At 51.3% G+C, this 23,580-nt stretch overlaps 1 protein-coding gene across 2 annotated transcripts in view; it reads left to right on the top strand.

Annotated features, from left to right (window-relative positions):
• The window catches only part of UBE4B (ubiquitination factor E4B), a 1,174,709-nt gene that overhangs the window by 853,323 nt on the left and 297,806 nt on the right, over window positions 1–23,580 (top strand). For both annotated transcript variants that reach the window (XM_086921364.1, XM_086921363.1), the window contains one exon: window positions 13,239–13,373. In XM_086921364.1, the coding sequence (XP_086777490.1) occupies window positions 13,239–13,373 (135 nt within the window). The remainder of the gene's footprint in view (window positions 1–13,238; window positions 13,374–23,580) is intronic.

Here is a 23,580-nt window from a genome sequence, read left to right as displayed (position 1 = left end):
TTCCTGCCCACGTGCGGGGACCCGGAAATAATATCAAAAATATATATGTAAATCATATATAACTAGCTCCAGATATAGGTATGCACATATATCTTTTTTTTTTTTTTTACACCAGTGCAGCCCCAAAACTGAGGCTAAACAATGTAATTACTGATACATGCACTGAATTAGCAAGGAAATAAAAAAACACATTAGGTCAAATAGCCCTTGAACTCTGTTTTAATGAGCAAAACACTGAACATTGCTAGTAAAACAGACGTTGTTAGCCCATAGGCTGCATTGTAAAGCAATAGCATAGAAAAAGAAACCATTTCCAACAAATAACACTGGCACCGTGCCTTTAAGGCAGCCATGACCCGTGGCTTCCCATCCTGCCTCAGGTGTAACAGTTAGATCTGAAAGAGACACGTTAGTGATAGATTCCTTACCTTAGAATATCCCCAGGCGTCAGACTGGATCTGGAAAATTTTGCGTAGCAGTACCCTTGCGCGTCGGCAGGCGTCGTCTGCGGCTCCGCGTCCGTTGTCTGCGTCGTGGGCGCCGTGATGACGTCGTCGGAGTACTTAGACGCCGCCTCCGCGTGCTGACGTCAGTTCTTCTTTTTTCCGCGCCAGCCAGCGCAGATCTGGAAAAAGCAGTTCCCTCGTCATTTTTTGACTAACTTTTTGGATCTTTTGATCTCTTTCGAAGTCTTCACGACTCCGACGGTGCCGTTAGGGATGCCCGGCTTCAAGCACTGCGGCGATTTCGACTGACTCATGTCGGTTACGGATCCGCACCGACTGTGTCTGACGTGTTTGGGCGTCGACCATGACGACGAGGCCGGCTCCGACTGTCGGGCCATCTCGAGGAAGGCCAGGCGGGAGCGGTCCCGCAGGCGACTCGAGATCCGCCAGTCGGCCCGCGCCGTGTGAGGTCCCGGTCCCGGTCCCACGGGAGGTCGAGGGACAGGTCGCGGGGGCGGAGCCGTCACAGCTCCGGGAGTCGGCGCCACTCCTCCGGGTCCAAGTCGTCAGGTAAGAAGCATAAGAAGTCGAAGAGACATCATCGCTCTTCCGACTCCCCCCCCCCCCCCCCCCCCCCCCCCGACGCTCACGCGATGCGGCCGGGGGTTCGGGTGACACCGCCCACGCGGCTCCTCAGGAGTCGCGGGCGCCGCGTTCAGCTCCATACCCCCCGGTCCCTGGGCTGAACGCGATGCCGGAGGACATAGAGCGCTTCCTCATGGCCATGAGGTCCCTTTCTTCTCCGACGGGTTCCGCGGCGCCTTCGGGCCCAGCGAACCAGTCTGGGGGCCCTAGTGGGTCGGGTACAACCCCGACGCCGTCGGTTGCTTCGGCCTCGACGCCGGAGGGCTCCACGATCCCGACGCCGCCGCTGCCCTCGGGCTCGGCACCGCAGGGTTCGGCGGTCCCGGCGTCGTCGGTGCCTTCGGATCCGACGCCGCAGGGTGCCGTTCGACCCTCGCCGGGCGATGGAACGTCCCCGGTGGACCTTATGACCCCCCCCGGGGTCGGTCCGTGTGGTGTCCCCTCCGGCGTCGGTCCCGGCCGACGCCGTCCCCAATACCTCCTCTCTATGGCTCCCAACGTCGGGACGGCGCCCGTCGGCGCCGATCCCGACGCCGTTCGGGGATTTCTATCCCTATGAACCATCCTCATTCACTAACGACCCTGAGTCTCAGGAGATGGGGGACGAGGAGGTTTGGGAGGGGTCTGAGGACCCTCTGACAAGGGAATGTCAGTCTAGCATGGACTGGACAGGAGACCTTGGGGAGGCCAGTGGCCTGGACACCTCTCCAGACACTGGATTCGTCTCTCCTCCTACCGTGGCTTCGGAGGAGGGCGCGACATATAGTGTGGTGTTGATGAGGGCTGCTAAGGCATTGGGCCTTGAGCTCCCCGTCGCGGACGTGAGGACTAACCTCCTCACTGAGGTCCTTAAGCCGCAGTCAAGCTCCATGGAGCCTATGCTGCCGTTTAATGAGGCCTTGTCGGACGTTCTTTTGGGCACTTGGTCCAGGCCCGCTACAGGTTCGCCTGTAGATAGGAACGTGGCCAGACGCCACCGCCCGGCTCCGGGCGACCCATGTTTCCTGTCCACCCACCCCACCCCCGAGAGTCTGGTTATCCAGGCCTCTAACTCCCAGACCGCCTTCCCGTCGGCTCCCCCTCATCGGGAATCCAAGAGGTACGAGGCCTTTGGCAAGAAGGTCTTCTCGTCCCTTAGCTGTGGACTGCGGTCTTCCAACACCGCATGCCTCTTGGGCCGTTACACCCATTCTATATGGGAAACGGTGGCGGAATTGCTGCCAGTGTCCGTTGGAGGTACGGGCCAAACTCGGCCAAGCCCTGGTGGAGGGCCGGGACGCAGCAAAATATTCGATCAGGTGCGGACTGGACACGACTGATTCGCTGGGCAGAGCGATGGCTACGACGGTGGCGATTCGACGCCACGCCTGGCTCAGATCCGCCAACTTCTCGGCTGATGTCCAGAATACCCTCATGGACATGCCGTTCGATGGCCGTCGCCTCTTTGGCGACAAGGCAGACCACGCGCTTGAGCGCTTTAAGGACTCCAGGGCTACGGCCAAGTCCTTGGGCCTCTCGGCCCCGCGCCAGCAAGTGGGTGCCTTTCGCTCCTTTCGTGGCCACGGAAGGGGCGTCCCCACGCGAGCCGCCAGCCACTCGCCGCAAACTGTCGTCCAGCGCGGCGGCGGCCGTGGAAACCGCCGTGGAGGCGGTCGGGGAGGCAAGCGGAGCCAGTCCACACCTGCCCCCGCAGCATCCGCCTCTAAACCCTCCTAGTCCGTGCTTTTCGGCCAATGTGACGCCAGTGGGGGGCAGGGTTCGCCATCACCACTCTCACTGGCGCACAGTCACTTCGGACAGGTGGGTGCTGCAGATCGTCCGAAGGGGCTACTCCCTCCCCTTCGAGACGACCCCTCAAGCCATGCCACCGCAACACCACCGCGTATCGGGGGATCATTTGCGGCTCCTGCAGGAGGAAGTTTCGGCCCTCTTGGCCAAGGGGGCCATCGAGCGCGTTCCTGGGCCAGAAGTAGGACGTGGTTGCTACTCCCACTACTTCCTGGTACCCAAGAAGGGCAAGGGGGCCTACGCCCTATCTTGGATCTGAGGAACGTCAATGGCTTCCTCCGGAAGGAGAAGTTCAAAATGCTGACCCTGGCTCAGGTCTTGGCTGCCCTAGACCCAGGAGACTGGATGGTAGCGTTGGACTTGCAGGACGCATATTTCCACATCCCCGTCCTGCCGGCCCACCGGCGTTACCTGCGGTTGACGGTAGGCCACGAGGACTTTCAGTTTACCGTGCTCCCCTTCGGCCTTACCAGCGCCCCACGGGTGTTCACGAAGGTGATGGCGGTGGTCGCAGCTCACCTGCGCAGGTTAGGGGTTTCAGTCTTCCCCTACCTAGACGACTGGTTGTTGAAGGCGGGCTCGCCCCAGGCAGTCGTCAACCACCTCCAGACTACGGCGGATCTCCTGCACAGGCTGGGATTTTCCATCAATGTGCCGAAGTCACACCTGTGTCCCTCTCAGAAGCTCCTTTTCATCGGAGCGGTTCTCGACTCGGCGCAGTTTCGGGTTTACCCGCCCGAACAGCGGGTCCGGGATATACAGGCTCTGATTCCGGTCTTTCGGCCGTTATCCCGGGTTTCGGTCAGGTTGACGCTGCGGCTTCTGGGGCTGATGGCCTCCTGCATCCTTCTGGTGCATCACGCACGGTGGCGGATGCGGGCTCTGCAGTGGGACCTGAAGTTTCAGTGGGCCCAGCACCGGGGCGACCTGTCCGGCCATGTCCTGATCTCGGAGGGCACTGCGAGACAGCTGCAGTGGTGGCTCACGGACCGCGATTGGGTCAACGGCAGATCCCTCTCCCTTCCCCAACCGGAGCACGTAGTTGTGACGGACGCGTCCCTCCAAGGCTGGGGAGGCCACTTGGGAGAGGCAGAGATCAGAGGACTCTGGTCTCCGGCGGAGTCCCGGCTCCATATCAACATGTTGGAGCTGCGGGCGATTCGTCTGGCACTGAAAGCATTCCTCCCGTCTGTCTGAGGGAGCGCAGTGCAGGTGTTCACCGACAACACTACCGCCATGTGGTACTGCAACAAACAGGGCGGAGTGGGGTCGTGGACCCTTTGCCAGGAGGCTCTGCGTCTCTGGCAATGGCTGGAACATCAGGGCGTGACTCTGGTGGTTCAACACCTGGCAGGTTCTCTGAACGCCAGGGCGGACGAACTCAGCCGTCGGTGCTCGATGGATCACGAATGGCGTCTGAACTCGGACGTGGCGCAAGGCCTCTTTCTGCGATGGGGAGAGCCTTGGTTAGATCTATTCGCCACCGAAGAGAACGCGCAATGTCATCAGTTCTGCGCGTTGGAATTTCCAAGGCGGCACTCGCTCGGAGACGCTTTTCGTCGCGAGTGGAGCTGCGGTCTGTTGTACGCCTTTCCGCCTATACCACTTCTGCCCAGAGTGCTGAAGAAGATCAAGCGCGACCGGGCACAAGTCATCCTTGTGGCTCCGGACTGGGCTCGAAGGTACTGGTATCCCGAGCTACTCAGCATGTCAGTCGATCCCCCGATTCGTCTGCCTCTTCAGGAGGACCTTCTGTCGCAGCAGCAGGGGACGGTCCTCCACCCGAACCTGTCCAGTCTCCACCTCCATGCTTGGAGATTGAGCGGCGACAGTTGAGGCCATTTGACTTGCCTCCTGAAGTTTGCAACATCATTCTGGCAGCCAGGCGTCCCTCCACAAAGACGGTATATGCCTGCAGGTGGAACAGATTTGTGGCATGGTGCACAGCAAAGGCTGTGGACCCCCTCAATGCCCCTCTCTCCGAGGTTCTTCTCTTCCTTCTTTCTCTTGCCCAGCAGGGCTCTGCTCTGGGCACTCTCAAGGGCTATCTTTCGGCTCTTTCAGCCTTTCTGAGGCTGCCTGACCAACCTTCTTTGTTCAAGTCCCCTATTGTTAACAGATTCCTGAAGGGCATCACTCATACCTTTCCTCCTGTTCCTTTCGTGATGCCTCAGTGGGACTTGAACCTGGTTCTTACATTTCTGATGTGCGCTCCCTTTGAGCCACTTCATAACTGTCCACTTCGCCTTCTTTCTTTGAAGACTGCCTTCCTGGTAGCTATCACCTCTGCCAGGAGAGTGAGTGAGCTCCAGGCCCTCTCTTGTAAGCCTCCTTTCCTTTCAGTCCATCCGGACAAGGTTGTTTTGAGGACTAGGCCCTCCTTCTTGCCTAAGGTGGTCACGGCCTTCCACATTGGGCAGTCCATCACATTGCCCACCTTCTTTCCGCCTCCGCACCCCTCGAGAGAGGAGGAGAGGCTCCACCGTCTGGACCCAAAACGTGCGCTCTCGTTCTATCTGGATCGCACACGCCAGTTCCGGGTGGATGATCAACTCTTTGTTGGGTACGCGGGCGCTAAGAAAGGGAAAGCGGTGCACAAGAGGACCATCTCTCGATGGATTCTCATGTGCATCCAGGCGTGTTACTCCTTGGCTAAGAAGGAACCACCTGTTGGGCTGCGGGCTCATTCCACTCGAGCCACGGCCACTACAACTGCCTTGGGCCGAGGTGTGCCCTTGCAGGACATTTGCCAGGCAGCTACGTGGGCCTCGTTGCACACGTTTGCTAGGCACTACTGCCTGGACAGTCAAGTCCGGAGAGACGGTTTCTTTGGCCGCTCGGTTCTCCAGGACTTCCTGGTGTGAATATTGGTTCGCAGACCCACCACCACGGGGATGGTATTGCTGGGGTATCTATTCTAAGGTAAGGAATCTATCACTAACGTGTCTCTTTCAGATGCACAAGTTACTACTTGTGTAACGATATATCTGTAAGAGACATTAGTTAGTGATAGATTCCTTACCGACCCACCCATCCTCCCCGTTCTGCGAACCGATATCTAGGGTTAAGGTCATCCCCTTTCAGGGCCCTAGTTTCTTGGCACCAGTGTCGGTTTTTTGTCATAGCTCTGCGCTTCTGGCGCGGAAAAGCTGTGGCTAAGAACTGACGTCAGCACGCGGAGGCAGCGTCTAAGTACTCCGACGACGTCATCACGGTGCCCACGACGCCGACGACGGACGCGGAGCCGCAGACGACACCTGCCGACGCGCAAGGGTACTGCTACGCAAAATTTTCCGGATCCAGTCTGACGCCTGGGGATATTCTAAGGTGAGGAATCTATCACTAACTAATGTCTCTTACAGAAATATCGTTACACAAGTAGTAACTTGTGCGTCAGTTGTTCTTTCCGGCTCCTTCAGTCAGGACCCTGGTTTAACAGCTCCTATCTTTTTTTACTTTCTGTCAAAAAGTACTAGTGTTTTCCTCCATTTTTGCTTTCACTCGACGTCTTTTTGGCTTAGAGTGTTAGTGCTGTCTTTTTTGGTTATTTTGTCAAAATGCCTTCTCTTTTTGACACCTGCCCTTCCTGTGGGAAGAAGAAGGCCAGGACTGATACACACCCTGTGTGTATCCTCTGTCTCCCTGAGACACACTCTGCAGACACATGTGAACACTGCAAGAATCTTTCTAGGAGATCCCTCAAGGATAGAGAGAGGATAAGGATCTATGGCCTCTGAAAGAGGTAGGCCTCCTAAGAGACCGAGAAAACGAAGGACACGATCAACGTCGAGAGAAGTCCCGAATTGTTCACCTTCGGCGTCGGGATCGGCGACGAATCTTCCAGCGGCGACGAAGACGACGTCGAAGACCAGTCTTCTTCCTTCGACAATGAAGACTTCAACGCTGCGATCCAAGGTACCTCCGCTGACGTCAACCGGGCGACGTTCAGCGTCGAGGGAGAGGTCTCCGATGACGCATAGGAGCTCAACGTCGAGACAGCCGTCGTTGACGCATCACAGGCCTTCGACGGCGAAGCTTCCTCCGTTGACGCCTAGTCATAATCGTTAGACGTCGAGGCACACTCCGTCGACGCCGCACCATCGGTACTCGATGTCGAAGCATCCTCCGTCGGCGTCGAAGCATCAACCCTTGACGGCGAGTCGTATGTCGTCAACTTCTCAACACCGAAGTCCGACGTCGAGGCAAGTCTCTAGGCGTTCGACGTCGACCCATAGATCTCCGCAAGAAGAAGTTCAAATGGCCTTGGTGCAGCTTCCTTCACCGGTGTCGAGGCAGGTCCTGCCCAGGTCTATGTTGGTCCAGAAGTCCTCCGACGTCGAGTTTACCAGCTCCGTCGCCAGGTCACAGACCGCCGTCACAGCAGAGATCTCCACAGTCGGCGTTGGCGGCAGAGGGAGAGATGACCTCAGAGAGACACTCTACGTCTACTGAACATTCTCCTGGGAGCAGGAGTCTTCCTGCTAAAAGGAAGAGGGGCCAGCGGATCAGGCATCACGGAGTCGCTCAAGATCCCGCTCTAGAAGCCTTTCCAGAGAGAATTTGCCTCCTGTGAGACTTTCATCATCTTCTTTAGGCTCTCAGTCTTCTCACCGGAATAAGTCTCCAGATGTAGTGATATATTCCTCCGACAGTGAGAGGTCCAGACATTCTCCTGCTCGTTCACTGCATGAACAGTGGAGATCACCCCCGCCAACAACTTCGCTTGTCAGGAAAGATACTCAGAAGTCGCCCTCCGTCAGGTTGTCACCAAGATGGTACAGACCTATCCATCACTGGGCGCCAGACAAGGAAACAGCGGCCAGGCTGGCAACAGATCGGGACAGACCAGTGTCCAGGCCCAGAGAACGATCGTGCACCCCGGTGCCCTCCAGCAGACGGAGGTCCAGGTCTAGGAGCAGAAGATGGGAACGCAGATCTCTCACTTCTTCCTCTTCCCCTACTCGATCTCATAGGGATTATTCTCCGACCTTGACAGATAGGCTTCCATCCAGAATATCTCCCGTGGATGACATCTTTACCTTTCAAGATATCTTGGGCAGAGGGGCTCTTAAACTGTGAGTCCCTATGACAACGCACCAGACCAAAACCTCAATAATTTTCGAGACTTTACATCACAGGTCTGCTCCCAAACCTCTGCTACCCTTGGTTCCGGGGATTATAGAACCAGTTATGGAGATGTTCCTCACGCCGGCAACAATAAAGGTGGCTCCAGGAAGGATTCTTAAGAAATATCGCTCGCCAGAGGAGGATCCACTCTTCCTCGGAGCCGACCCGCTACAAGACTCGGTCCTCATCGCAGCGGCGAGAAAATCCCATGCTGTAGCTTCCACCTCCACAGTACCGCCTGATAAGGAGAGCAAGTCGCAGGATTCATGGGGAAGAAGAGTCTGCAACACCTCAGCCTCACTGATGAAAGTATCTAATGCGTAAGACCTTTTGGGCCGCTATGATAGGTCCCTGTGGGATTCTCTGCAGCAGTTCATCGAGAAACTTCTGCAAGAGGATCGAAAAGACTTTGAGGAGATTCTCTTGGAGAGCAGCCAAGTCTCCAACCAAATCATCAGCGCTGCAGCGGACGGTGCGAACCTCTTAGCGCATGGCTATGCTCATAGAGTGTGTGCAAGAAGATCTTCATGGCTACGTCTTACTGCATTGAAACCAGAAGCTCAATCCCGGATCTTGAACTTGCCTTTTTCAGGAACATCGTTGTTTGGGGCAAGTACCGATGAAGAGATGCAGAGGGATGAAAGCAGAATTAGACACTCTGAAAGCCGTGGGGCTTGAAAAGAAAAAAGTTTCGAAAGAGGTTTCACCCCTACAATAAAGGTTCTTCCAAGCAGAGGGTTCAAACCCCTCAGTGGCAGAAGGGTTAGGACCAACAGGGGCAGCAGAAGTCTCAATATAGAGGCAGGCGTAATTCCAGAAGCGGTGGAAATCAGTACCAGTGCAACAATTCCAACAAAGCCCAATCCAAACCATGAGTTCTTCCTTCCCCCAGCTCCGTTATCTACTCCAGTGGGGGGGGAGCATCGCGCATCATATGGCAGAGTGGCATACCATTACAAAAGATCACTGGGTGTTAGCTACACTTTAGAATGGATACTGTCTTCGTTTCCAACAACTGCCTCCACCTGTTCCTCCAATGCCGACGTAATGTCATCAGCTGAACCTTCTGAAAAAGGAAGTGGCTATCGTTCTTGAAAAGTCAGCCATTGAGAGGGTTCCAATTTCTCAAAGGGGGAAAGGAGTGTATTCTCGATATTTTCTGGTAAAAAAAAAGGTCCAGAAGGCAGAATACAGACCCATTCTGGACTTGAGAACACTCAAACTGTATGTCAAGAAAGAGAGGTTTCGCATGTTGGCGCTTCATCAAATATATCCTCATCTCGGGAGAGGAGATTGGATGTATTCGCTGGACCTACAAGATGCATATTTTCATGTGCCGATCGCTCACAACCACAGAAGATTCCTTTGGTTCCGGGTAGGGACCTCTCACTACCAGTTCAAAGTCCTCCCGTTCGGGTTGAAGTCAGCACCTAGTGTTCACGATTTGTATCGTAGTGGTAGCGTCCTCTTTACACCGCAGGGGTGTCTTCGTATACCCATACCTGGACGACTGGCTGTTGAAAGGTCCTTCCCCAGACAGTGTAAGAAATCAATTTCTGAGCTGCATCGACCTCTGCCACTGGTTGGGTCTGCATGTGAACTGCAACAAGTCAATCTCACAGCCTACGCAGAAGGTACATTTCCTAGGAGCTCTGCTAGACTCGGAGGTAGGAGAAGTGTTTCCTTCAGAGGAGAGGCAGTGTTCCATAGCTCAGAAGTGTCAGCTGGTGCTTCGCAGCAAAGGCCTAAAGATGCAAAGGATTGCCTCCCTGCTAGGGTCGATGGCATCCTGCATTTTCCTGGTCCCAAATGCCAGACTATTAATGCGTCCTCTTAAGCAGGATCTAGAAGACAAGTGGGACCAACAGTCAGCACGCTGGGACGACAAAATCACACTCAGACGCAGCAAGAGCGTCCATTCCTTTGTGAACAAAGAAGAAAAATATGCAGGTCGGAATTCTGTTCCATTAACCTCCTCCTGCCCAAATGTTAATCACAGATGCATCTTTGCTAGGATGGGGAGCACACATGGGTCATCTCAAAATGCAAGGTCTGTGGTCCCCCAAAGAGCGTACTTACCACATCAACATGCTGGAGTTGAGGGCAGTCCACTTAGCCCTCAAAGCATTCCTTCCCTTGATTCAGAACTCGTCAGTGTTAGTACAGACGAACAACACCACCACAATGTACTACCTGAACAAGCAGGGAGGGACACGCTCACGGACTCTTTCACTGGAGGCCCAAAACATTTGGTATTGGCTCCTGGCTCTCAATCTGTCAATCACAGCAGTCCACCTCCCAGGTGAACAGAATTTGAGGGCGGACGCTCTAAGCCAGCATTTCGAAGACAGAGAAGACTGGGTTCTCAACGATGAGGTAGTCAAAGGCATCTTCCAGTCTTGGGGTCGTCCCACCATAGATCTAGTCGCGGATGACGAAAACACCAAATGCCAAGACTTCGCCTCAAGATTCTACCGACCTGGATCGAAAGGGAATGCCCTTTTGATAGAGTGGTCAGGGGAATTTGTGTACGCCTTTCCACCCCTTCCGCTGATCCCGAAGGGGGTGAGCAAGCTGACGAACTCGTACACAACGATGATCCTCATTGCTCATGCTTGGCCGAGACAATGGTGGTACATGGACCTAATTTGAGGTATTGGTCCGCATTCCACCGCTGTGATGGTATGTCTTGAGGATCTAATTCAAAGGGAAGGAATCTGTAGCTCTATCAGATGAACAAGTTACTTACCTTCTCTAACACATTATCTGGTAGAGACTCTATCTAGCAGCAGAGTCCTTACAGCCACATCCATACCGCCCCACTTTGCGGACTGATGTTGTAGGGCTAGTGTTACTTCCCTTTTCAGGGCCTTAGTTTTGCACACAACTACGTCAGATACTTCATGGCTCTGTGCTTCTGGCATTAAAAAAACGTAAAGCACTGACATCCTCTTGCCTGGGTGGAGCTTATATAGGTACTGCGACATCATAACTGATGCTAACGATGCCGACGACATCCCGCGGACCAAAGGTAAGTTATCTGCAGCTAGATAAAGTCACTACCAGATAATGTGTTAACTAAGGTAAGTAACTAGTTCGTAAATGTATAAATGATTCCTCATGATGTGATGTGATTGCTACTAGCATTAAACTTCAGCTTATTGGCAAGGGTTCTACCAGCTGTTTCTGAGAAGAAGATTCTTAGATTTTTGTACTTAACCTTGACGGTGAGCCCTTTTAGTGACAATAGAGTTAAATGTGTACTTACGTTGTTTAATTTCATTCAATAAAGTTCTATTATTGGAGTGTCTGAAGTTGTTTTCCTTCTGTTTTATTTCCACTCCCAAGGAAAGTAAACAATCTTTAATAGCACAATTCTTTTTTGCCATACGCGTGATAATATGCCCTCTAATAACATATTTAGTGAAAAAAGCTTTTGGATGCTAGTCACTCTAGGGGCATGCTCACATTAATTTTCTACATTTTCTACTTTTAAATATCATAAGGTTTAAAGGTTTTCTTTTTTACTTGTCAAATTTCAGTTTTTAGGGGTTGGTAGGGGTGCAGTGTTTGCCCTGCCCTGCCATTTCAGTGGATGGCACAATAGGTGCTGCAGTCCACTAGTGTTATTTAACTTCCAGGCCCTGGCTATACTTTGCACCATATAGTAGGGTCTTATAGGCAGGTTAAATGTGCCAGTTAGGAGTATGCCAGTTCAACCAAGTTTGAATGGAGAGCACTGGCACTTTACTACTAGTTAGCAGGGTTAAGGTGCAAAGAGTTCTAACGCCAGCAAACATATAGGTTCAAGCTAAAATATAGGTTTAAGCTAAAGGTGAAAAATGGTAGGTGACCAAACAGAAAAGGTTAATTTTCTACAAGCTTATATAGCACTCTGCTGTCTTTTGGTTAGGTTTACTCAACAGGAATACCATATGCATACCTACATACAGGAAAAGACAGGTTCACACTGTAACCCATGGGGGACTAGGTTGATGAGTGTCCGCAAGAGGGAATCATTCAGGCATTGCGTTCAAGCAGTACAGATAGGAGTATGCAATTTTATCTACATTATATTCTGGGTTGACCATTGTGCTGGTAGTATAAAACACAATCTACACCTGAATGGACTAGACAACCCAAGATTTATTGAATATATTTTCTACAATAAATAACGCATTTTACAGGTGATGGAAACTGACAACCACATCTCCTGCCTGGATACCAAATACATATGTGCTACAACCTAGGGCTCTAAATAACATGAAACTTCTACAGCCATCATATCCTCTCACACAGTGGAAGCCTATTAAAAAAAGAGCATATAGACTGTGCAATGTAACTTGCTCAAAAATTGTGCTTGGATACAAAATATAAAGCAGTTTGTGTCCGGCAATCAGTTCCCATGTTGAATGGCCATGACACTATTATAAACAAACCCTCATCATTTCAATCGAATGCTAGTCGGATGTCTTAAACATGATTATAATACTTTCATTCCTATCCAGTTGTGAAAACGGTGAATAGATTGATTGAATTGTTTACTCACTTGTGAATAGATTTAACTTAAAGCCACCAAGGTGTGGTGTATAAAATGTACCCAAAGGCGTCAGAATTGCCACCCATTTAAAGTCCTTGTTAAACCACCAAGGAGCATTGTATAACATCCGTCCAGGAGAGACCTGGAAGCAACCCGTTGAAAACACTATCAGACTGCCAATGGGCACGTGTACACGAAGGATTGAGAGTGGCAGTATTTTTCTGTGGTAATAGTGATGCACCAGGTTGCAATTTGTGGGGTTTTTTCTTCATTTTTAGGGGATATTTAAAGTGGACTTGGTACAAAAGTGCATTTTATAATGTTAAAAAAATTGTTGGGACTTTTAATAAAGTATAGGCATACAGAACTGATTCCTACAGATGTTTTCTCTCTGCAATAACTTTCACATTAAAAAAATCTAAATATTTTATTTATTGAAATACGTTTCAGGTTCCTCTATGTAAGTGAAGATATCTTAATGTGTATGAATTCAAAGACAATTTCTGTGATGGAGAACTAGCAATGGAACTTAGCAACAGTTTCAATTACTTTGTCGCTTGTGATATTGTGCCCATTGATCAGCTATGTACGCAGATGGGAGCCACAGGAATTCATACCCCTCTGTAAATGACAGAATGTACTTCTTAAGTTTATATTAATCATATTGTCTTTTTAAAAATGTATTATTTCAGGACCAGCAGCAGGCCCGTCAGGCTCAGCTCGCCCAAGATGAACGTGTATCACGATCCTATCTTGCGCTGGCCACAGAGACAGTTGACATGTTTCACATTCTCACCAAGCAGGTTCAAAAACCGTTTCTTCGACCAGTAAGTACCTGATAGCCCACATGAAATTTCCTTACCACCTGCTGTAATTACACATTTTTTTAAATTTTGATTCGTAATTCCACACAATCAAAGATCCTGTGATAATAGAATTATTTAAGGAATCCATTTTCCATCCTGTAAGTATTTATAATTATAGACTTGCTCTTTTATTGCACCAAGTGTGGGCTGGTTCAGAGTACTGTTGCTGCACAGTAGAGTTCAGCATCCCTCAGATGTAGGGGTAAAAGTAATGAAAAAAGAGTTGTGTTCTAGACAGCTTTCTTTGCCTACAATGAAGGTTAATACATATGAAGATTACGCACCATGGGGTGGCACTGCTGCAAATTAGTTGCAGCTAAGAAAGCACCTTGTCATTCGCAGGGTAATAATATAAAGTTAATTGGGCAGTGTTTAGTCTTGTACACGACTAGTAACCGGGTACCACTAGAAGGAAATATAGATACACATGCACAGACTGAATGCGGAGTGGAAACGAGGTGAGGTTGAGGACTGGCAAACGTTTTCTGAAGTAGTGCAATATTAATCACTTGGGTAAGCCCTCTCATGTACACTAAACGACCGATCATGAATCGGAATTGGCAGCGGATTATGAAACACTCCGTCCGTGCAGCTATATCTGCAACTCAAAAGACAAGAGGAATGGTGATCCATTTGCTGCTGGATGGAGCGATCAATAACATTAGCCCATATGGAATGAAAAATGCATTAAACCGAAATAAGTACTTAACTTAAATACACTTAGGAGCTCTGTTAAAACTCCAAGCAAGTAAAACATAGAAACGAAGAAAGCAAGAGCAGAGGATAGGGTTTTGTAAAACTTTAGCATATGAAGGTTTCTGAGGGTTTGTGACCTGTCCTGTTTCTACAGAGTTCAGAGACACTGCTAGCAGTGGCAGGCAAAAGAAGAATCTGATGGACATCTAGCCGCAGATTGCTTACCTTTGAATTATCCACAGGCGCCAGACTTTAACCAGAAAATGTTCTACTGCAATACCTCTGCGCATCGGTAGAGGGCGTTGAGCCACTTCATAGCAATGTCGCCCACTGGATGTGATTTCAACAGAGACCAGCTAAGCCCTCCCCTGACGCACTGACGTCAGTTTCTGCCTTGGCGTACTTCCACACAGAGAGCTGTACCTCTTTCCATATAGTATCTAGGGTGGCACTGTGGCTCCGACTGGTTCAGCACATGTCTTCAGCTTCGGTAGTTGGCATTGCAGGAACACCGCATCACACTGTTAGCAGTGTGGTGGTCAGAGGTCCCTTGTCAGCTGTGGTCTTCTTCTGAGGGCCACTCGATGGCCAGCTCCTGAAGTCCTTCGTATTCGCTATCGACTGGTAAGTTAGGCCATAGGCGGTCAGAGTTGCCGCCTCTTCGACATCAGGGGTGGGTTCTGCGGTACAATTCTTTTCGGGCTACCTTCCTCTGCCTTTAGAGGAGTCCCCTCCTATTTTCCTCTCGGGAGACATGTATTTTGATGAGGTCTGTGATTACATAAATGACGCTCGGCCTCTTCCGTAGTTTCATTGGTGTCTGACCTTGGTGATACTATTGGCCTTGACTCTTCCCCATCCTCGAGCTTGTTTTCTCCTCCTAGCCTCGCTACTGAAGCCTGCTCTTCTTTTGCTGAGCTTTTGTGGAGGGTTGCAGTGGTTCTAGAGCTTCAGCACCCTTTTGTAGAGTTAGCCATTGATCCCCTAATTGAGCTGCTTCATTAGTGGCAGATGAGGGCCAAGCCTGTGCTCCCCTTCAGTGAAGCCAACTTTGAAATTCTGTTGGGCTAAACCCATTTCAAGAGCTTCCATGGATCTTTTTTATCTCACAATCACCTTCCTGCCACTGGAGGCCTGCTCTACCTCCCGTGCAGCTTTGTGGTTCAAACTGCTACAGCCTCCCCTGACATCGACGCCCTGCCTTACGTCCCTCCAGGCAGGGACTTGATTCACTTTGTCGATATATTTTTTCTACCACCAGTTCTGCTTTGCAATTCCTCAATACTGCTTGTGTCTGAGCCGTTTTTCTCATGTGTTGTGGGACTCTGTCTCGTGCCTTCTCGCCTCCATCCCGGTTGATACCCTGAACACTCTTACTCAGCTGCTCCAGGGAGGCCATTGGGTAGCTAAATTGCTGATTCGCTGTGCCATGGATAACTGCGATTCTGCCAGCCGAACCATGGCTCTTCACTGACGCGCATGGCTATGCACCTTTTGTTTTTTAGAGGCTGTTCAATCCACCTTGGTGGACTTGCTTTTTGGTTGTCAACATCGGTTTGGCAGTCAAGTTTAGGCCACTTTACAGTTTTCAGAATAGTCAGGTGGAGAGAAATCATAAGCCCTGCTTCCCATACCATCTGTTCCTCTTATTCCCCTCTACTGAAGTACGTGGTATGATCACATGGTGTTTTAATTCTCGGCTCTAGATGGCGCTCATGCAATCTCTCGAACCAAGACATGCTGTATCTACTTCTGGCCATCCAGCCCGCCCAAAGGCTTCCCATTTGCTGGCACCATCATCGCTCCATTTTTCCTTCTCCCTATTTCTGAAGGTCATGCGTATGTTATGCCTCTAACTCGTTTTGTCATCCCAGGCGATCAGCCCTACCACTCCTGGACCTACTCATCAGCCGTTTTAAGGTATTGTTTCTGCACTACTTTATTATTTCATTAATAGCGCTCTGGATTGGAGACCTTTAGTGTTCCATAGCTTGATGATATTACTGTCTTTAGCTCCACCTGGCAGCATCACCTGATCCACCTGGGGAAGGTTTTAAATGCCCTGCACACTGCAGGCCTAACTATCAAGGCATCCAAATGCCAGATAGGGCAGGGCACAGTTTGATACTTGGACCACCTTGTTGGTGGAGGCCAAGTACAACCCCTACTACCCAAGATCCAGGCTATCCTGGACTGGGAGACTCCAACAACCCAGACCCACGTCAGGGCATTCCTTGGCTTGACTGGGTACTACAGGAGGTTTGTGAAAGGGTATGGGTCCATTGTGACACCCCTCACAGAACTTGCCTGCAAGAAGATGCCCAAAAAGGTAAACTGGACTGTTAGATGTCAAAAGGCTTTTGATACCCTGAAAGAGGCACGGTGCTCAGCACCAATTCTCAAAGCTCCAGGCTATACCAAGCAGTTCATTGTGCTGGCTGATGCCTATGAGGTACGGATAGGAGCGATCCTATACCATACCAATGATGATGGCCAAGACCAGCCTGTTGCTTTTATAAGCAGGAGGTTACTCTCCAGGGAGCAGTTTTGGATTGCCCTTGAGAGGGAGGCCTTTTCTGCGGTTTGGTCCCAGAAAATGTTGAGACCATACTGGTTTGGTATTCACTTCACAGTTCAAACTGACCACAGACTTCTCAAATGGCTAATGCAGATGAGAAGGTGAAAATCCTAAACGTTTGAGGTAGTCCATCTCCCTACAGGAAATGGACTTCACAGTGGAACATAGACTTGGGACTGCCTATGTTAATGCAGATGGACTTTCCAGGTTCTTCCACTTAGACAATAAAAACTCTTTAGGGAAAGGTTAGTCTCATCCTCTTTCGTTTGGGCGGGGGAGACTATGTTCTTTCCCTAAATATATACTGTTGCACACCCAAATTGGCAACCCTCTGGCCATATGTAAATCCCTTGTAAAAGGTGCCATAGGTCCAAAGGTCACTGTGACCAGGAAGGCCTATAAGGGTTGCAGCACTTATTGTGAGTCCCTTGGAGGCCCTGTACCTACCTACCTACCTATGTACACACACACACACACACATTTCGTGCAGAACAAAGTGAAGATTTGACATGCCACACTTCCCAGTATGCCATGCCTACAAACCATTGGCATAGGTCAGCCACCCCTCTAGCTGGGTGCACCATGCCACTGGTGAGGGTACAGGTGCATGAGCCCTGTACCTGTACAGTGTTTAAGTTCTTTCTTAGACATTGTAAGTGCAGTAATGCCATACAGAGTATATGGTCTGGAAGTTAGTCATTACGAACCCCACAGCTTCATAGTGGCTTTACTGAAAACTAGGAAATTTGATATCAAACTTTTCAGCACATTAAAACCGCACTGTTGCCAGTGTGGTATCAAATGAAATATGATCTTAGAATGCATCTTAACCCCTTCGCTGCGGCGGCAATTCTGCCGCAGCGCTAGGGAGGGGCGGGGGGGCCGAGCGGCGCTCACATGCTCGTGAAGGAGCCGCTCCGTCACGAGCCGCGGTTGAGCTGTGCTCGTGACGGAGCGATTCCGTCATAGCCCCGCCCGCTCAATAGAACGCGCCGCGCAGGGCCATGACGGAAGCGCTCAGTCATGAGCACAGCTCAGCCGATGCTCATGACGGAGCGGCTCCGTCATGAGCATGGGAGGGGTTAAAGATGCCCCCTGAAAAACAACCTGACTCTAATGTCCTGGCTGAGTAGCTACTCACCAGCTGCCACCCCTAGACAGGTTTCTGAACCCCTGGGTCAAGAGCCCGATGCTCTTGGGTTCCTGAAAGAAAACACATCCTGGGTTGAGGTGCCAAGCCTCCTCCCTCAAGATAGGCAGGGTCCACGAAAAGGAAGCTTCACAGGCTTTGTGAGCTGCCCCAGACATTTGCTAGTCCCAACAACTGCCCCCCACCGGTTCTGACCCCCACTTTGGGTGGGAGAATAGGCAGGAAAACCAAGATAGGAGGAGAGGTGTGCCCGCCTTTGCCAACCCTACCCCTCAGGTGGGGGAGGCGAGGTGAAGCACAACTCTGTCTCTGCCATCTTGAAGTTGGGGGGACCCAGTCAACCAGAGAGAGGCTTAAGCCCCCTTCCCACTGGAGGGTGGGGTGTGCCCACCCCAATGAAGGGACCCGTTGGTCCCAACCTTTACCTACCTGAAACGCCCCTAAATGTAGTATTTAGGGGAACCCTGAGCCTTGCCTCCTTAGACAAGAGGATTCAAAAAGGAGGACCGAAGAGCCAGGGGAAAAGAAGAGGAGAACACCAACTGACTAGGCCCCAGCCCTACCGGCCTGTCCCGACCTCCACATTCTCCAGTGAAACCATGGTGTCCTGCAGCCCCCCAGAACCTGGAGGACCTGCCTGCCTTCCCCAACCAGAATTTGTCTCCCATGAGCACCGGATTTGCTCACCAACAGACTCTGGCTCCAGCCAAATCCACAAGGCTGCACCACTCTGCACCCGATGCCCACGGCCCGAGTTTGAGTGGCCCAACACCACAAGGAGGTCTCCCTGGCAATCCTGACCTGCCTCGAGTCTCCCAACGATGCCTGCAGCCCCTTTCTGGAGGATCCCCCCGACCGCGATCAGAGCCTGTAAGAAGAATCCGATGGCAAAAGACACCCTACTGCCTTGGGTGGCTAAACTGATGGTGTCCCAACATCCCAACTTACCTCTCCAACCGGTTGTTGCCTCCAGAAGATCTTCGTGCTTGAGCCTGCAGTGCTTGTTTAAACCGGAGAATCCCCATTTAAAATAACAGGGCACCCGATGCCAGGACAACATCCTGCACCCGGACGCCCTAGTTCCGCTGTGGGTGCACCTTCGGTGCCTACTTGAACCCCCTTTAGCCCTGAGCTTAAGTCCAGGAGCTATGCTCCCTCAACCTTGTGGCCTGCTAGTGAGCAACCCAAAACAAAGTACTAACTGTTAAACCGATAATTTCATTTCCTCCCTTAGGATTGCATTGACCGCTTTTCTGTGAAAAATGTTGTGGAGTTGGAAAATTGTATGAAACCTTAAGAAACTCTATATTTACCAAAACTAATTTACTTACCTTTTATCTAGGAAATGTCCTAGTGTGATATCTAGACATATCACACTGAGTAGAAAAAGTAACTTAAAAAATAATCTGAAAAGTAACTTGCAAAGTAATCTCAATAGTAACTGAAAAGTAATTCCAACTGTTTTATGAACCTGTGATTTACCTGTAACCAATCCAATTGCATTCAAACTGTATTTTACTGCATTATTCTTGCAAAGTATTATTATACTTGCCTGTACCAGGCCTGGCTTTGTTTTTGGAATAAAATACAACAAAATAATATTTTTATACAAAACAAATTGGTCAGAGTTCAGTCTTTGAGTGTGTGACATCATTTTATTGTCTGAGTGTGTTCAATAAATTCTCAACGCTACCCTCTGATAAAGCCTTACTGCTCGCCGACACTACCACAAATAGAGAGTAAGGTATTATCTACTTTAGCCTCTGCCTACCTTTGGGGATCCACTGGTCTCTGCACACTATACCTTACTTTGAAGTTGAAGTTAAAAACATTTATAGAGCGCGCTAACACCAGGCGGTTTCATGGCGCTATAACTAGACAAAGAAGGGAGGAAGTGAGGAGAAGGGACTAAAAACAGGTTATTATGAAAAGAAAGCTAGAGAAAAGAGGTGAGTTTTGAGAGCTTTGCGGAAGTCCGTGTAGCTAGGCAGAGACCGGATGAAAAGAGGGAGGGTGTTCCAGAAAGTAGGGGCAAGGAAGGAAAAACGAAGGCCGCCGTGTTTTTCCTTTTAAAACGGGGGACCACCAAGAGAGCTTGGGTGGAAGAGCGAAGGCATCTGTTGGGGAGATAGGGCTGGATTTTACAGTTGACAAACTCGGAGGCGGTGCCAGCAAGGGCCATAAAGGTGAGACAGCCCAGCTTGAAAAGGGCGCGCTGGGAGATGGGGAGCCAGTGGAGGGACTTAGGAAGAGGGGTGACACTGATATTTAGGAAGCTTGTATATCAGGCGGGCCGCCATATACTATACTTTGGTATAGTATATGCAGAGTCAGCTCCCTACACCTAGTAAATGGTATCCTGGTACCTAGGGACTGAGGTACTAACGAGTCCCTATGGGCTGCAGCACGAATGAAGACACCCTAAGGGACCCATCACCAAGCACATGCACTACTGCCATTGCAGGCTGTGTGTCTTGGTTCAAACAAAAGTGAAAATACAACATGTCACACATCCCTTCTGTGCCATGTTCCCTACCACTACATATGACATTTGTAAATCACCCCTACAGCAGGCCTGACAGCCCTAAGGCAGGGTGCTTAATATTATATGTGAGGACATATCTGCAAGAGCAGATATGTCCCTGTTCCGCTCCGTCCTATTGCTGCCAGCACAAGTCACCAGGGAAGCCATCTGAAACCATATACTAAACACTGGTGAAAACAAGTCTTCCAGATACATGATGGCTTTATTGAAAATATGCCAGTGTTGGATTTATCAAAACACGCATTCAGAGGGCACCTTAGAGGTACCCCCTGAAACCTACCATCCTCTGGTGTGCTTGCTGACTGGATTCTTCCAGCCTGGCATCTGAGACAAGTTTCTGACCTCCTAGAGTGAGGGTCTTCTTGCTCTCAGGAGGTCAGGAACTGAAGACAGTCCCTGGAAGAGGGTGTAACACCCCCTCCCACAGAATGACCTGCTGATTAGCCTCCTTAGGCTGGTGAGCTTCAAAGGATCCGGTACCTTAGGAATGCGACTCTCCACTCACAGGAGAGAGAGCCCCTCCTCCCCCTTCCCCCGTCCAGAACCCACTTGGCACCTGGACAGGTGGGACAATTAGCTAGACAGGTAGGTGTGCCACCCCAGGCTAGTACCAAGCCTAAGGTGGGCTAACTGCGAGGTGGACACACATTGTCAGATGTCGCTATCTTTGTGATAGCATACCAGGGAATTCTGGGACAGGGGAATGCCCATTTCCCACAGCACACCTGTTGGGGTGCCTGGAGATGCCAGGACACCTTCGGTTGGGCCACCCAAGGCCGTGGGACGTCTGTTGCAGGGGTGTCTTTAGGCATCGGGTTTTCTTACCAGCTCCGGTTGCGGTCAGGGGGATCGTCCAGAAAGGGGCTGCAGGCATCAGTTAGAGATTCGAGGCAGGGCACAGATCACTAGATCTCAGGTCAGGATCACCGGGGAGACCTCCTCGTGTTGTTGGGCCACTCGAACTCGGGCAGTGGGCATCGGGTGCAGAGTGGTGCAGACGCCCGGATTTAGCCAGAGCCTGTTGTTGAGAAAATCTGGTGCTCACAGGAGAAAAAGTCTTGATTTTGGAAGGCAGGGCAGGACATACCGGGATTTCGCTGGAGCAGGTTTGAGGTGTGGACAGGCCGGTAGAGTTGTGACCGCCTCTTCTTAACTCAGCACAGCTTCTTCAGTCCTTCTCTTCTTCTGGTCTGTTCTTGTCTGAGGAGGCAAGGTTCAGGGTTGCCCCTAAATTCTAGCTGTAGGGGCGTTGCATGTAAGTAACGGTCGGGACCAATGGGTCCCTTCTTTGGGGTGGGTACAGTGGGAGGGCGACATATGCCTACCTCTGGTTAGCTGAGTCCCCCATCTGCAAGTTGGCAGAGACTGAGAGTTGTGCTTCACCTTGTCTCCCCCACCTGAGGGGTGGAGTTGGCAAAGGTGTGCACAGCTCCCTTCCTCACTTGATTTTCCCACCCAAAGTGGAGTTCAGAACCAGTGGGGGCCAGTTGCTGGAAGCAGCAAATGGCTAGGTGTGAGAAAGTGCCATCTTTATTGCCTTTGTAAACCCCCACTTTTTTCTGAACTTGTGATGTGCTTTGACTGAGTGTGCCCTGGGTCCCTGCCAACCAGGTACCCAGGGCCTGTGTTCCTTCCCTAAAAACTAAAGCTGAAACAAAATACCCAATTGGCATCTCTGGCCACCTATCAGCCCCTAGTAAATGGTACCCTAGGTACCCAGAGCATGGTGACCAGAGAAGACCCCTGAGGGCTGATTGTGCCACCCTCAGGGGCACTGTACCCTGGCACCCACACACTGCTTTTGCAGGCTGAGTCCCTAAGTACAGAAATAAAACGAGAGTCGACATGGCACACATCCCTGTGTGCCATGCCCACAGAACCCACTGCCCTGGCATACCTCAGTCACCCCTCTAGCTGGGTGCCCTATGCCAGAGGTGAGGGCGCGGGTGCATGAGCCCTGTGCCCCTACAGTACCCAGGGCCATTCCTGGGCACTGTAAGTGCAGTGATGCCATTTAAGAGTATATGGGCCTGGGAGGTTGTCATTACGAACTCCACAGCACCATAATGGCTACACTAAAGACTGACAAGTTTGGTACCAAACTTCTCAGCACATTAAACCTGCACTGATGCCAGTGTGGGATTTAATGTAACATGTACGAGAGGGCATCTTAGAGATACCGTCCAAAACCAGAACCTGCAATCCACGTCTGGGCTGAGGGGCTGCAAAGGCTGCCACACAGCAGACATGTTGCTGGACCCCTGGGTGGAGAGCCCCTCGCTCTCCTTGGTCTGCAACAAGGCACATCCTGGGCGAGGTGCTATGTCTCCTCCCCCAGGATGGACAGGGGGAAGCTTTAAAAGCATACCGCCTCTGAGAGCTTCTCCGGACCTTTTGCTGTACCCAGCAACTAGCCCCCCACCAGTCCTACCCCCACTCTAGCGGGAAGACTGGTGGGAAAAAATACGTCCGGAAGGGGGGTGTGCCAACCTGTACCAACTCCACTCCTCAGGTGGAGGAGGCGAGGTGAAGCACGACCCCGGGCTCCGGCCATCTTGTAGATGGGGAGCCCAGCCCAATCCCAGCTTGGCTCCTGCCCCCCTCCCACAGGAGAAGGAGCAGGCTAGGGGTGCACTCACCCCAGGACAGGGACTCATTGGTCCCTGCCCTTGCCCTACCTGTAAAGCCCCAAAATGTAGCATTTAGGGGCTCCCTGAACCTTCCTTCCTCAGATCCCGATATCCAAAAGAAGAAAGAAGATCAAGAAGAAGACCCGCCGCGCAGCTGCTAACAGGACAGCAACAACTGACTTGTCCCCGGCCTGTTGATCCTGGAACCTGCTCCTGCCTAATCCTGGCGACCTCCGCGGACAGCAACCTTGGGACACCTAGAGGACGTGCCTGCCTTGACCCTCTCGAAGATTGGGACTCCAATCAGCAGAGGCTCTGCTGCAACAACCCACCTGGTGGCCACCAGGAAGCTCCGGACCAGCCCAGTCTGCACCAGCCTAGCCCGGGCCGGGCCAACCCGAACCATGACCACGAGGACGTCCCCCCGGCGACTGGGACCCGAAGTCCGGTGCCCAAAGACCCTCCTCGACGAACCAGCCGACGCCTACAGACTCAGAACCAGGCCCCCCCCCCCCCAACCGCGACCAGCTGAGGGTAAGCTTTTCCGACACCCAAAGACACCCCGGCGC

The sequence above is a fragment of the Lissotriton vulgaris genome, chromosome 5 (genome assembly GCF_964263255.1).
Source record: "Lissotriton vulgaris chromosome 5, aLisVul1.2, whole genome shotgun sequence".
NCBI lineage: Eukaryota > Metazoa > Chordata > Amphibia > Caudata > Salamandridae > Lissotriton > Lissotriton vulgaris.
The sequence above is the reverse complement of the archived record's forward strand: the minus strand, read 5'-3'. Positions and strand labels throughout refer to the sequence as shown.